At 41.7% G+C, this 14,861-nt stretch overlaps 1 protein-coding gene across 6 annotated transcripts; it reads right to left on the reverse strand.

Moving 5' to 3' along the window:
- Positions 1 to 3,505: 3,505 nt before the first annotated feature.
- On the reverse strand, positions 3,506 to 14,842 carry Hnrnpk (heterogeneous nuclear ribonucleoprotein K). Of its 6 annotated transcripts, none has more exons than XM_006981679.4 (16): positions 14,703 to 14,842; positions 12,709 to 12,793; positions 12,281 to 12,378; positions 11,564 to 11,620; positions 10,154 to 10,197; positions 9,223 to 9,295; positions 8,524 to 8,595; positions 7,913 to 8,026; positions 7,514 to 7,642; positions 6,937 to 7,241; positions 6,775 to 6,829; positions 6,555 to 6,638; positions 6,141 to 6,156; positions 5,980 to 6,062; positions 5,489 to 5,658; positions 4,223 to 4,691 (listed from the first exon to the last, which is right to left on the reverse strand). In XM_006981679.4, exons 2-16 carry the CDS (start codon positions 12,764 to 12,766, stop codon positions 4,661 to 4,663), a joined length of 1,389 nt encoding a protein of 462 aa, XP_006981741.1. In that variant the 5' UTR covers positions 12,767 to 12,793; positions 14,703 to 14,842; the 3' UTR covers positions 4,223 to 4,660. The 6 variants fall into 6 exon arrangements, with proteins under 6 accessions (XP_006981743.1, XP_006981742.1, XP_006981741.1 ...); XM_006981678.4 differs by having other exon boundaries at positions 4,223 to 4,751; XM_076573460.1 differs by lacking the exon at positions 14,703 to 14,842 and adding an exon at positions 14,375 to 14,506 and having other exon boundaries at positions 4,223 to 4,751.
- Between the last annotated feature and the right edge of the window lie 19 nt (positions 14,843 to 14,861).

Genomic DNA, 14,861 nt, shown 5'->3' on the forward strand with positions numbered 1-14,861 from the left:
GCAGCCAGTGCTCCTAACCGCTGAGCCATCTCTCCAGCCCTTCTTTTCCTCTTTTCAATTACAGCCAAGACTTCAAGCACTATATTGAATAAACAGGGAGAATGGGCAACCTCGTGCCATTCTTGATTTTAGAAGAAATGCTGTCTTAGTTTTGTTGTATATAGCCTCTATTATTTTGAAGTATGATCCAATCCACCTATTTCTAACACTGCAGAACTTTTTATCAAAAGGCATGTTGAACTGTGTCAAAGCCTTTTTGATTGAGATTATATGGTTTCTGTCTTTGTTTATATGGTGTATTACATTTTAAAAAAGATTTATTCATTTTATGTATGAGTGCTCTATCTGCATATACACCTTTATTCCAGAATAGGACATCAGATCCCACTATAGATGGTTCTGTGCCACCATGTGGTTGCTGGGAATTGAACTCAGGACCTCTGGAAGAGCAGTAAGTGCTCTTAACTGCTGAGCCATCTCTCCAGCCCAGGTTATTACATTTTTGATATCTATGTTGAGCCACAGCTAAATATCTCTTCATTCAAAGAAATTAATCATCACCATTTCATATTGTATATAGCCACCCCAACTCAGACAAGTTCCTCATTTTAAAAGCTTTATTATTTTATTTTACACTATAAAGTAACAAGGGAACAAACAGCAATAGTACAGGTCAGATACACTACAGAACAAAGAGCTAGGGGAGTGCTCACAGGCCTGGAGCTCAGACTCAAGTGTCTGAGCTTTTCCTTGGGTCAGATTTTTTTTTTTTCTTGAAGGGAAATGACTCATCTTGGAGGAATCCTATCCATTTGTGCACACAAACTGACAGTGCCGACTTTTATGGCTCTCCTAAGAGAAGTAGACGTTTGGAGCCCCAACATGCTTGAGAATGTATACACATGACTGGCCACCTGGAGTACACAGCTCTGCAGACAGAAGAGACCTTGCCTCAAAGTCAAGGTTAAAGGAGAGAAATGACTTCAAAAGAGTCCTCTGACCTCCACTTAGGTTGGGGTCCCCAAGCACCTACACTCATTCCCATAGGGGGATGGGGTTGAGTAACCCTGGCTGTTAGTTACTTGTCTTATTGGTGTCACAAAAACACCTGACAAAAAAACTTAAATATTGCTTTGGCCCAGCTTGAAGAGTTCTATCTTGGCAGCAGCAGTTTGAGCTAGCCACTCACGTCTGCCGTGAGGAAGCAATGAATGATTATGCTTAGTTCACTTTATTCAGTCTCAGACCCTAGTCCATAGAGAGGATGCGCCTCCAATTTAGGCTAGTCTTTCCCACCTCAATTAACCCAATCTAGATTCCCTCTCATAGGCAGCAATATTCACCATCACTCCTAGGAACATGCCCATTGCTAGTCCCTCCATAAATTGGTTTAGTTGTTGAGGTATGCTTATTAATTTGCTTTGTCTCGATAGGGTCTCACGCAGCCATGGCTGGTCTTGAGTGCCTTCCTATTCCTGCCTCTCCTGTGCTGTCAATTTGCATCATAAACCTTTTTATTTGGTTTTTGAAGACTGGGTTTTTCTGTGTTGCTCTGGCTGTCCTGAACTCCCTCTATAGACCAGGCTGGCCTCAAACACCCACCTGCCTCTACTTCCCAAGTGCTAGGATTAAAGGAATGCACTCCACTCCTCACTTAAAAACTTTAAATGAACATTGAAATTTCATTTTTGTTAATACCAATTTAAAATTCTTGTGTATGACGGGAGTGGGCACTCTGATCCCTGTAAGTGGAGATCAGAGGACAACTTTGTGGGTTCTGGGGATTGACCTCAGGTTGCAAGGCTTGTGTGATAAGTGCTGGCTAGCCCCTGGATTTAATTAACTAGTACCCTTGTTTTTGTTCTAATTGCAATATTGCTTTTCAAGAATTCTGTAGTACCATGAAGCTGTGCCAGCCTTGGTGTGGTGGTGTAAGATTATAATCTCCTACATTGGCTCAGGCAGGACCACAGATTGAAGGCCAGCCAGCTAGCCTGTCTTAAACAAAGAACACAAGTTGATTTGGGTTCATAGAGATAACTCATAAATGTGCCAATTCTGACCAGTTTCATCCATGGAATGCTCATAGTCAAGGGTATTTAGCCTTCCAAATTGTTCCGACCTCCACACATGCATGGCACAAATGTTCACCCCACCCCCCACCTCACCCAAATAAATTGAATATAGAATTTGGGATTATTTTATGAGTTTTTGGAAAAATATTATTTCCAAACTTCTGGTAGACACATTAAAAAAGACCCTATTAATCATATTTTGGATGGGCTAGTAAAATAGTTCAGTTGGTGAAAAGTGCTTGCTGTACAACCATGTGTTAGGGTTCCCAGAACCCCATAGAAAGCCAGGGCAGGAGCCTGAAAACTGCTAAGAAAGCCAATGAGCAACTGGTTTCAAGGAAGGTGAAGTCAGAAAACCCTCTGGCCACCACACCCCATGTATAATCCCCTCATAAGCAGACACATGCATACAAACTTCAGTCAAGTCTTATGCACGTTTCTCCCTGGAAAATTGTTTTATGTAGTTTCCTTTGAAATCTTGCTATGTACCCCTGGGTTGGCCCAAACCTTCAATGATCCATCTGCCTGTCCCAAGATTACAGATATACACAATCCTGCCCAGCTGCCAAGACACTGGGGATAGAACCAAAGGCCTCAAGCACTCCACCAACTAAGCCACTCCTTTACCTGTGGGGTAGCCTAGTTCTTAGTCCTAAGACCACTGGGTAAAAAGCCCATCCTTTCCAAAACTTTATTCAAATCAGTGTCACTATGCAGGGCATCCATGTATTGATGCATTTATGTTGTTGAAAGAACACTGTGTTCTTTCACTTTACCGACTTTGTGAAAGCAGTCTTAAGGGATGCTTCCCTCTGGTAGTACTAGCAATTTGTTACTGTTTTTTTTGTTTCACTCCAAACTGAAACCGTAATTCACTTAAATGCCAAGGCAAGGCCAGCCATGCCTAGGATGCAATACAGCCAAGCCTTACCTTCTGGAAAGGAATCTCAGGTTATGACTTGCTGGTTTTGAGAATGAACTCATTTAATGGTTCCTTAACCAAACTCTATGCCCTTCATAAGCGTGCCACCCTCTATAGTCTCTGGCAAGCACTACTCAACATGTGTTACAACAAAACCTGCCCACTTTACACTCTTACACCAACCTTTTCAAGCTTAAGCTGTAACTCCACCTCAAACTTACTGGCGCAGAAAGCAAGTTATCTTTACTCACTACAGTTATACTGTCTCCAATGAGTCACACATTTGAGGCTTGATTTACTCAAAATGACCGAGCTCTGAGGTCTATTTAGTATCACAGTGTCACTTCCTGAACTGTCCTTAACCAGACTTTGTCTCTATGTGCTAAAAAACATTTCACACAAAAAACCCCCAATGTAATTTAAGATCTCTATTTCCTTACAAGAGGAACACTTCAACAAACTTTACATATATCAGTCAACCCCCTTTCAAATTGGGCACACATCAAACTAACATCATGGAAGTTTTATTTAGATGTGGATTTTGAACTATCAATACAGATGCCAAGTTACTACACAAAACATCCACAGGAACTTTTTCCATTTGTTTTGAATCGTTCACAAACATTTCCTACATAATTCAACACACAACAGAGAAATGGTACATCTTTTTTCTTTCATTGTGCATACAACGGAAAAACAAGTATATATATATTTTTACAAAGTTCAACTAACAAGACACTAGCAGGTTGACAGTTTGTCTATAGGTGAGAAATTATCTAACAAAAATAACCAGATTTACTCAGCATCAGCCACTTCCATTACCAAGTGTTATTCTGATTAATAAAGCTCATTGCCCATCAGGCTTCTGGCATATACTTAAGATGGTTAACTCTTGTAATATTGCTCCCCACCTTAGTTCTCCACAACTAACACAGAAAACTGTTGAAAAGTTTTGGCAAACATTTGCAAAAACAAACAAAATCCCAAGCTTATTATAAGCATGAATATGTGATGGAAATTTAATCAAGCCACATCTTTCCAACCATTAAGAAATCACCCAAACTGAAATTGCCAATGTGTTTTGCCTATATCCAAGAGGTGCACTTATATCCAACAGAGGAGCTGAAAATCAAACTTAGTGTTTAGTTTAGGGGTGGGCTGGAAAATTCAACCACCATTTGAAAATTGTCTTAATTTAAAAAAAAAAAAAAAAGACCACCAAAAATAGATTCACTAAATTTATTTTAAAAATCATAAAACGTTTCTTACAAAAGAGCATTACATTCTGCACACTGCTCTGAACAAATGCCAGGGACATGTGGACTATTACTTTCCTCCCTGTCCCACCCCCCCCAATGTTACAAGTGACCACAAAGCAAGGTGTTCACAATAATTACACGGGGGGAATTTTTTTTAAAACCACCAACAATGAACAAAAAATAAAATTCACTCACTCTGCTGCTGTTTCAAAATTTCAATGTTAGTTTTTGCATGCCCTCCCCCCAACCCTGTTTGTAAGGAACTAAAACATTACATCTGGTGAACAGCAAAGATTTCACTACACCTCAAATGCAGAACACCTATGAAGCAGAGGAATGTTGGCTTTTTAAACAGAAGCAGATAAAAAAAAAAGATGCAGGACTCCTTCAGTTCTTCACTAGTCTTAGAAAAACTTTCCAGAATACTGCTTCACACTATAAAAAAGAAAAAATATCTTGCATTAGAATCCTTCAACATCTGCATACTGCTTCACACTATAAAAGAAAAGAAAAAAAAGTACGAATTAGAATTTTTGTTCGAAACATCTTAATCAACATTAAGACAATTTCAATGCTAAATTAAATGATAAACACGTCCATTACAGTTAGAAGAACTTTAAAGAGCACTAGCAACTATAAATCAAAGCAATGTAAACCTCTAGAGAATGTTAGACAGTAGTAGTGCGAGTTAAGAAAATGAAACTAGAAGCTGTTAATACTTGGTAGAAAGACAAAGGAATGCGAGGAAGGTGTGAAATGCTGCATTTTACAGCACCATCATTATCTGTCCTGTAGAGGTGGCCTGTGCCATATGGCAGACTGTGATTTGTTGTCGTTTTAGTTATCTAAAAACAACAAAATCACTAGTCTTCCACACAGAACTAGGCCAACATCCAATGACTCTTCTACATTTTCTACAGGCTCTGTATAATTTATTACAAGTGGTGGTTTTGGCAGCAGTTTTCACCAGAGAAATGAGTAGTTTGCTTGGTTAAGGCTTCTTCCAGCAAGATTAGTATTGAGTGTCTTCATTTTTTAGTAAGAAAACAGAAGAAAATCAAGGCAGAGCTATTAATTAGGATGTTTAAGAGGTTAGATTCCCCAAGTGACGGAAACACCATGGTTTCTAAAAGAAAAATCAATTGGGAAGAAAAGCTTTTTAAAAAAGGTTTTAGTATATATGTGTGTGTGTATATATATATATGATAACACAAAGGTAAGCTTAAACTGACCTGTTCTGCAGCAAATACTGTGCGTTCTGTATCTGGTCCTGTGTTCCTGTAATAGTAATGATCCGATCTTCGGATCCTTCTAAAGGCTCATCAATTTTGATCGATGCTCCAGACTCATGACGGATTTGTTTAATCCGCTGACCACCTTTGCCAATAATAGATCCAGCCAACTGAAAAGATTTTTAAATACAAGCTTAATGACTTTAGTACCTTGTAGTTATTATACAGTAATTTATTTAGAAAAGCAGTCTTGAGTTCCTTAACTAAATTTTGGATTAGGATATGTGTAATTTAACATTTCCTTAATCAACTAATCAAGAACCCAAAACCATCCATTTTTATTAATGTCACCATCTGATGTGAGATTTAACAACCCCCACAAGTTCTTAAACATTCTCTTAATCATAAATTTTATGTCTTTGCTGAATTTACAGAAGTAGCAATCATAACAAAAAATAATAAAAAAAGCCCCCTGATTTAAAAATACTTACATCTTTGGGAATAGTAACTTGTGTAGTAATAATAGGTCCGCCAAGATCACCGTATGAGCCACGACCCCCTGCATAGGAATAATCTGATTTAAATAATGAGCAGTAAGTTCATGTAAGAATAAGTATGAAATAATTTTTGATTTCACAAAGAAGAAACTTACCATATCCAGAACCACCCTAAAAACAAAGGAAAAAAAATTACTTATTTATTTTGTTTTTTGAGACAAGGTTTTTGTGTAGCTTTAGAGCCTGTCCTGGAACTCACTCTGTAGCCCAGGCTGGCCTCGGAACTCAGAGATCCACCTGCCTCTGCCTCCCGAGTGCTGGGATTAAAGGCATGCACCATCACTACCCGGCCAAAATCACTTATTTTAATATTTAAAAAAAGAAAAGCCCCCTCCCCATAACAACACACATCCAATTTATTCTAGTAAGCACACTGGAGATTTAGGTGCACAGCATTCTAAGAAACTAGAAAGTATGTGTATGTGTGTGTGTATGGGGATATTAAAACAACTATTGTTAATAGGAAAGTTAGATTGCAGATAATCACATGAACACTATTAATACTCAACCTGTGGTTCATAAGCCATCTGCCACTCTGATGGACTCCATGTGTCAATTGCAGAATCCCAAGTTTCATCAGCACTGAACCCAACCTGTATTCAGACAGAAATATCAAACTATTTAAATGGCTGTGTCATCTTGCACAAAATGTGTGATTATAACATCTCTTACAACACACACACACACACTCACTCACTCACTCACACTCACACAAATCAAAATTCTCACCATGCCATCATAGCGGTCTCCAGGCCTTCCTCTTCTGTCATAAGCCATTAGATCTCTGCAAACATAAACAAGTGTTGTAATGTTTGTATACTCACACCAAAACCACCCCATCTACTGCTAAAGAAAGCCTCTTTTAATGTTCATGTTTGGCTAAAAACTTACCCCCCTCTAGGTGGTGGTGGTGGTGGAAGAGGAAGATTCCGAGCTCTGCTGCCACCACGGCCACCTCGACCAGGAGGAGGTGGAGGAGGTCCTCGACGAGGGCTCATATCATCATAATCTCTTCTAGAAGGAGGCAGAGGACGCCCACCCCGAGGAGGTATTCTGTCAAAACCACCTCTTCCACGCATAGGAAATCCCACAGGACGTCCACGGCGGTCATCGAACATCATTGTAAAACCACCATAATCATAGGTTTCATCATAAAAGTTGGGATCATAAGGTTGTGCACGTCCTTTGATGGGAGACTGAAAACAGAAACACAGCACTTTAAAGACTGAAGTAAAAGAGCTTTTGGTCTTATCAAACCATTTCAATTATCAATTAATTTCAATGGTAACAGAGGCAGTGACAGGAAAAGGCAATGATGAAAAGGACTTTAACAATACTAAAGAGCCATAATTACCCCCAGGTTATGTCTCAAAAATAACTCGCAGGGAAATGTCAAAATTAAATACTGCCACATTTCTGTTTGATGACAATGAATGCAAAACAAACAAACAAAAACCCTCAAAGATACCTCAGATATAAGGTCAAGGATGATCTTGATGCACTCTACAACCCTATCAGGTTTTCCTCCAATAAGAACGACTCTGTCAGTGGAGTGAGGGCAGCATTCCTGGAAAAGCTTGATTGTTGTCTGAGTGTTCTACAACACATTTACAAAAACAACACTCATTAGAGGAAGTTAACACATGAAATAGAATTCATAGGCTCCCTAGTTCAGACAGGAACCCAATTACTCCCAATAGAAAAAAAATGTGGTCAACTTAAACAGTGCCAGAAATGGTGGAACAGAACAACTTAGTTTTGTTACTCTCAGAGCCAACTAGTGATGGGGTTATTTATCTTAGGGAATAGCACACAGAACCAACCATGGATAGAAAATTAAATCCAGCAAGGAACAAAACAGTCTTACTTCTCGAAGTTCTTTAATTTTAGCACCTTTAACACCAATAATTCCTCCTGCCAGACTTTGATGAATCAACAGTCTCAACTCGCAGTCAAAGTCACTTCCTTTATAATGCTGGTACTGTGGAGGGGGAAATACACAATTTTACTCTCTTGTAAGTATCTTCCCAACACACTATCAGCTTATGTTTAAGCACACCATAATGCACTGTTGCAGTAAGCAACCTGAATTTATCTCAATAACTTTACCAGTTATGTGCTTATTATCCTCAATAGCCAGGCCCAAAAAGGACAATCTGCACCACCTTAAAAAACTATTTTATTTTCAGGTCCTGCAACACCATACCCACACTGCAGCCATTTAGCATGTCGCTGTTACCACAAAATTATTAACATTCAAATAACACCATAATAAAAATGACTGCAAAGCACTTTGCAAATGTAGTTAATTCCCACTGCAGCATGGAGCAGGGTCAACAGTGAGTTGTAAGACCATTCATATCTCATATTTTTAAGCCTTTTTCTATAGAGATGGGAAAAGCACACTATGTTAAAAATAAATCGATCCTATGGGCCAGGCTCCATACTTCAGTGGGGTTCAATGGCACTATGACATACATTTAAGCATTCCACAGCATCAGATTCGAGCGGGAGCTGGCTGGTTGCAGTGGGTGATGGCAACTGCAGGCCCTGAAAGTAGAAAAATAAGAATAATAGGTTAAGTGTCTAGCGTGATCAGGCTATTGTCGCATATATTGGTAAAGCTACTACAACATATTTTTAAAATCTATTATTAATCCAGAAAATAGCTTATTTAAAACAGTAAAATCCAACATAAAAACCTTGTTCCACCCACTAAATAAATGTTTACATAGACTCCAGCAGCCATAAGGTCTGCTGCCTGTCTAGAAGCCCTAGGATATGCTCCTGACTTTAAGATGGACTGTAAACCTGGAACTGAACAAACCTTTTCTTGTCACTTAAAAAAAGAACTTTAACCTGCACTAATTATATCTAATCTGCCCATTACATCGCAACATTGTTAGTTTAAGGAAACAAGACTCTAAAACTTTAAAATAAATACATGCTAAATCATGATACATGACCAGATAGTTACTACTCCAGGAGTGGCAGCCTGAATTTTAAAGACTAATACAGAATGCTCTATATACTGTGAAGATTTTGCTGCTACAAAACCATCATATTCCTCTTCCCTCTCCCAGTACACTCCAATAAAACTTAAACATCAACCCTCATCTTGCCAAATTAAAAAAAAAAAAAGAAAGAAAAGAAAAAAGAAAAAAGGGAGAAACCTACCTCTTCCAAGGTAGGGATGATTTTCTTCAGAATTTCTCCAATCGTTTCAATATCAGCACTGATACTCAGTATGCTGCCAAATATCAAATATCACATAATACAAAAAAAGTGGAAAAGAAAAGTGAGTTTTGTCATCAGCAGTCATAAACTTTTAGAGAAGTAACATCACAATTACTTAATAGTCCCCATTTAAAGTAGCCTATTTATGAATTTCATACATGCATTTTATTTTTATGCCCAATACAGACATAACATTATTAGAAGACTTTGAGAGAGAGAGAGAGAAAGAGAATGGGCTGCTGGAAGGGCTCAGATTAAGTGGCAATAATCGACCAGAATTGAAGCAGAGTTGAATTCTCATGTTCCCCGCCACCAAGTTAAGGACACCCTCGCTGTTACATTGGTCATACTGGCACACCTTCTCTTGGGTAAAGGGACTAGCAAGTGGTGAGCACTGTATCTGGAGTAAGGCTATGGATACCAGTTAGAAATTAGACTACTAATGGGCTCTGCAAGAAAACAAATACAAATGCAAGACAAAACAAAGACAATACAAATGAGAAGTGAAGGAAAAGTGAACCAGTTAGCGTTTCATCAGAAAAAATTATGAACAGACAATGTTTGGGAAGCAAGGTGGGCCACAAAGACAGAGCGAGAGACTATTTGGGTAACAGTTTGATTTACAATGCAGCAAATATGCAACACTTGAAGCTGTGCTCCTTCCATTGAAATAAAATTAGTGGATCGTTTGGGTGGGCAACTCACGGTCAAAGTTCAGTGACAAAAGGACTTAATGGGGAAAATAAGACAGAAACTTGAAAAACAATACACCGGTCTAAAGGGGATACTATTTAATTATATAAAAGGCAGGTAATAAAATACATTTCTCTCTTTCTAATCAGGCAGTGAGGCATAAACTGTTGGGACATACCGCTCGGGGCCACTGCTGTCTGGGACTGAAACACTGGCATTGTACTGCATTGGTCATTGGCGTTCGTGGATGTTGGCATTGGGCATGGGCATTCAATCAGAAGTTGTCAAGTATTGTACCCGTTTGGCAACGAGCACATTTTTGGGCATAGCCAACCAGGGTTTTCACATGGGCGTTCAGGGGCGGATGGGCCAACGTCATGGTGGGCAACGCAGGGGTAAGTCGATCCAGTACATGGGCAACGGAGATATATGGCCAAAAAAACAAGGAGAGGGAAAAGGGGGAAAAGCAATAAATTTTAATTTAATACAAACTATACTCATACTCTCAATTAATGAAACAAGCTTAAGTTGTTCTGAAGACTAACACAATAATGGACTTCTCTATACCTGACTGTGGCTTAACATTTAAGGACCTTAAATGATGGTTCTAGTTTTGTTTTGTTTTGTTTTGTTTTTAATGTTTCAGTAGCAGGCTGGCTCGTGAGGGTAGACACAAAACCTGTCATGACTCAAAAGTTTACTGAAATTCTTGAGGAAAATGGGGAAATAACCCAGATAATTATACAGAACATCTGGATTAAGAGGAAAAAGAGGTTCAAAGACAAAACAAAAACTCCCACACCAAACCCCCAACTAGTAAGACTGTTTCGGGTTCATGAGGTGTAAAACACATTCCCATATCTTATAAGCAGGCTTATAAAAATTAAAACAAAATTTAAAGTTTATAGCAATCAAGAGAAACACAAAGATCTGTTACCGAGAGAGAAATGAAATACTGTTAGGTACTCAACAGTTATTCGCCTTAATTTTACCAAGATAAACATTAAGAAATTTTGGTGTAGTCAAGTTCTAGAAATACACACACACACTTCTGGTGCTGCCAACATTGAATGTGTCTAATCACAAGAGTCAACCCACTATAAATTATGAAGACTCAAATTCTAGGCATAGTTTCGACTGCCAAGATTAATCTATTTGTTACCCACGTTTAAAAATCAGTTAACATTAGCTCCATGTTGCAAGCTGTGGAACAGATGATTTTTTTTTTTTAGAAAGTAAGTTAGTTTTTATAAGCCATCTTCAACGGCTTTCAGTAATACCTGGTGCCCTCTCACACATTCAAGAGGAATGATGCAATTATGAGTTTTTATACTTAGTCTCTAACTCTAATTAAGATGTTTTATTTTATTTGAAGTAAATTAATTTGAAGGGCCTGATCAGAAAATGAAAAGATTTTTATTATTTACGTTCCACCTTAATCAGGGCTTTAAAAAAAAGCAGGAATCATCTATATAACCATTAATTATTACAAATGGTTTGTAGCTGCATTCAATGATTTCTAAGATGTGAACCTTTAAAATTCAAGAAACATACAATGAATTTGCTTGTTTAGTACTTTAATACTTACGTCTGTACGGAGAGCCTTAATATTCTTGCCTCCTTTTCCAATCACTGCCCCAGCATTCTGGAATAGACAAAACAAACAAAAAACCTCACTTTGCATTTCCATAAGATCAACGTTCTCACCCGTATCTTTTAAACTTTAACAACAAATCTACTTCAGAATGAGTGGAAGCAAAGATTCTACTTCCTGAGCATGAATAATTTTACAATAGATTGGAATATTACAACATCAGACATGAGTGTAAAATTCCTAGAAAAGTATAGATTACTTTACAAATAAAACCAAGTACATTCTGAGCAGCAAATACTTTTATTGTGACTTGAACAAAGTTATAAGGTAAACCTAAATAAACTAGTTCCAAAGGGAAACAAAACTAACCAATATCTAAAAATTCAATGCCTAGAGTCCTGCTCATTCCTCAACTTCATCTTTGGTGGACCCTGGTAATAGGGCTTCACACCTTCCAAACTCCAGCACCACCCAGAGTTCAGAGGTCTTTATAATGAACCAAACCAACTAAATGGGAAAGTACACATCTGTAATCCCTGTACTCAAAAAGGCAGATGATCAAGTGTTCCAGGCCAGCCTCACCTATATAAGATCCTGTTTCAAAACAAACCTACAAAACTTTAATAAAAGCTCTAAAAGCTTTCCAGGGAGCCAAATCAGGGCTTAAAGTGAAATATTTTAATTTACGAGGACAAAATGTTGTATTTATACCTTGCTCTGAAGCAAAATGCGCAGTTCAACCATCTCATCAGTATTTCTAGATCTTTTAAAGGCTTGCTCCTCTTCCATATCTTCTGCAGGGCGTTTACCTAGAAATTAAATTTATATTAAATTAGAATTATCCACAAGAAAGGGTAGTTTAAATTATATTTTAAAATCTCAGCTATTTTCTCGGTGTTTTCCCTTTGTAACATCAAAGATCATTATTATAAATACTTCAAAGGATTAAAAATTTGGGTGAAAACAATTTATACTGTACAAGACGATTTACTTCTTATTCATAAAAACCAAGAAGTAACAGAATCTCAAGAGTATGGAATTATAATTATGTATGAGATAACCACAGCACATACAAACTACAATGATACCGAAATTAACACATGTATGTATAATTGCTTATAATTAAAATATCTTCTCACCAAATTCACCATTGGTTTCGGTGTTGGGGAAGGTTTCTTCTGGCTGCTCGGTCTCCATTTTCTTGAATTAAATGAATACACCAATCTGTAAAAAAATAAAGAAGCTAGTTCACTTGGCTTACGGGAAGGCAAACACAATCTCGCTTAATATCTTTAAAAGGGATTCCGCTTCCAGAACACACACAGCCTTGAAGAGCAGAACTGACACCCTAAGGCTACAGTAGTCTATAAAAGCCAACAGAAATCAGTTTTGCCTTTCATTATTTAATACTAATTAATATTGGGGTCGCCAAGTCTCATTTGAGGAAGCTGGAGAATCAGGTGTGGATTGCTTTTAGACCGAGACTGTCTCAACGAAACACAGCAGCCCAACTACCTCCATCATTAAGAGAAGCCCGTTTTCCCGCAAAGCAATCAGTAATCTTGCCCTCAACAACTTCATTACAACTGCAAAGCCAGCCGATCAAAAATTTTGCTCACAAAACTAATTCTTGAAAAGACCGCACCTTATCACAAAATTATACAACTATTATTGTAAGACTAGTAGTAACTGAATTTCTCTTTTGTTTGACAACTCCATTCAATGAAATCTGTCAGGTTTACGAACATGGCAAATACAAAGCTGCTTTCAGCGCCCACAGGGAGAAATCTAAAACCCCGACTAAGGATCAGACTCAAACTACAGCCACTATCCAGCAAAGCTAGCGGAGCCTTTTAACCACCAAAACCATCGTAATTTTAAATGGTGCTAAAAAAAAAAAAAAGGCTACAATTCAACAACCCCACCTCTATCAGAACGCTCAACGCCTGCTACCGAAGCGACGTAAACTTGAGGCCGTACCGCGGCCACAGCACAAGTGCCGACAGTCAAGGCATCACACTTAGGACGCCTCCTATTCCAAAACGCCGGCCGGCGGTGCCCCCGTAAGGGCGGCCCGAGCCTCGCCACCCGGTCTCCAGCCGCGATGGCCAATAGCCTGGGGCGTTGAAGACAGCCCGCGCCCTGCGGCCGCCGTCCCGCAGTCCCGCTAGCACCGGCGGGTCCCGCCGAGCCGAAGCTCGCACACCGCCCTCCCTCCTGCCCACGGCCCGGCCCTCCGGAGCGCTCAGCCCGTCGCCGAGCGCCGCCGCGCCTCTCCTCACCCGGATCCGACAGGAAATGGCGGCCCGCGTAATGGCGACTACGTGCGACGAAGGCGGAGCCGCGCGAGACCCCCTCCCCCACCCAGCACGCGGGCCCGCGGGCTCGTCCCCCGCACCTCCCCCACCGCCCGAGACAAAGCGGCCGCGGCGGCCGGGCCGTCGGCCCTGCCCGGGGGGCCCACGCCGCGGAGGGACAAAGGGGGCGGCGGAGGCGCCGCGGCCCGCGTCCCCCCCGCCCCGCCGGCCGGCCGAACGGCCCGCGCTCCTCCCACGCCGCGCGCCCGCCCCGCACCCGCGCCCCGGCCCGGCCCCGCGCAGGCCTCTGCTCCCGGGCGCCCGCACGCCAACTGCAGAGGCACGCTCGGGGAAATGGCGGCGGTGGGGGAGGGGAGGCCGGGCGCCGCTCCCCGGCGGCCGGGCCGGCGAGGGCGAGCGCCGGCGGCCGCCCCGAGCCCCTCCCGGCCGCCGCGCGGGGGTTCCGGCCCCGCTCCCACGCGCGCGCGGCTCGCCCGGCCCCGCTCACCGCGCGAGTCCGCCGTTGCCTCCCGGCCGCGCCGCCTCCGACGGTCGGTCACAGCTAGACAGAGAGCGAGGGCCCACCCCCTCCCGCCTCGGCGTCGCGCCCCATTGGCTGCCCGGGCTTCGGCGGTGGTGCGAGGCCGCGGCGATTGGCCCGAGGCCGCGTCAGTGACGGCGCCGAGAACCCCGCCTTCCGCCGGCGACTCCCTTTGGGCTGCAAGGCCGCGGGCCTGAGAAAGCCCGGGCTTGGGGACGGCCCGAGCCGCCAGCCCGGGGCGCCAGCCCGCTCCCCGCCCCCGCCGGCCCCGAGGCCCGGCCGCCCCGATACCTACAGGCCGCAACCGAGAGCGAGGCGAGCGCGACGGCGGCGTCCGTGCAGCGGAGAAACAGAGGATAATGGCGTCTGCAGCGCTGTGGCCGGGAGCGCCCTCCTCCTTTCTCGTTCGCGCACTCTGGAGTGAGGGGGAGGGGAAGAGCGGCGCTCCTCTCGC

Source organism: Peromyscus maniculatus, chromosome 5, assembly GCF_049852395.1.
Source record: "Peromyscus maniculatus bairdii isolate BWxNUB_F1_BW_parent chromosome 5, HU_Pman_BW_mat_3.1, whole genome shotgun sequence".
Lineage (NCBI taxonomy): Eukaryota > Metazoa > Chordata > Mammalia > Rodentia > Cricetidae > Peromyscus > Peromyscus maniculatus.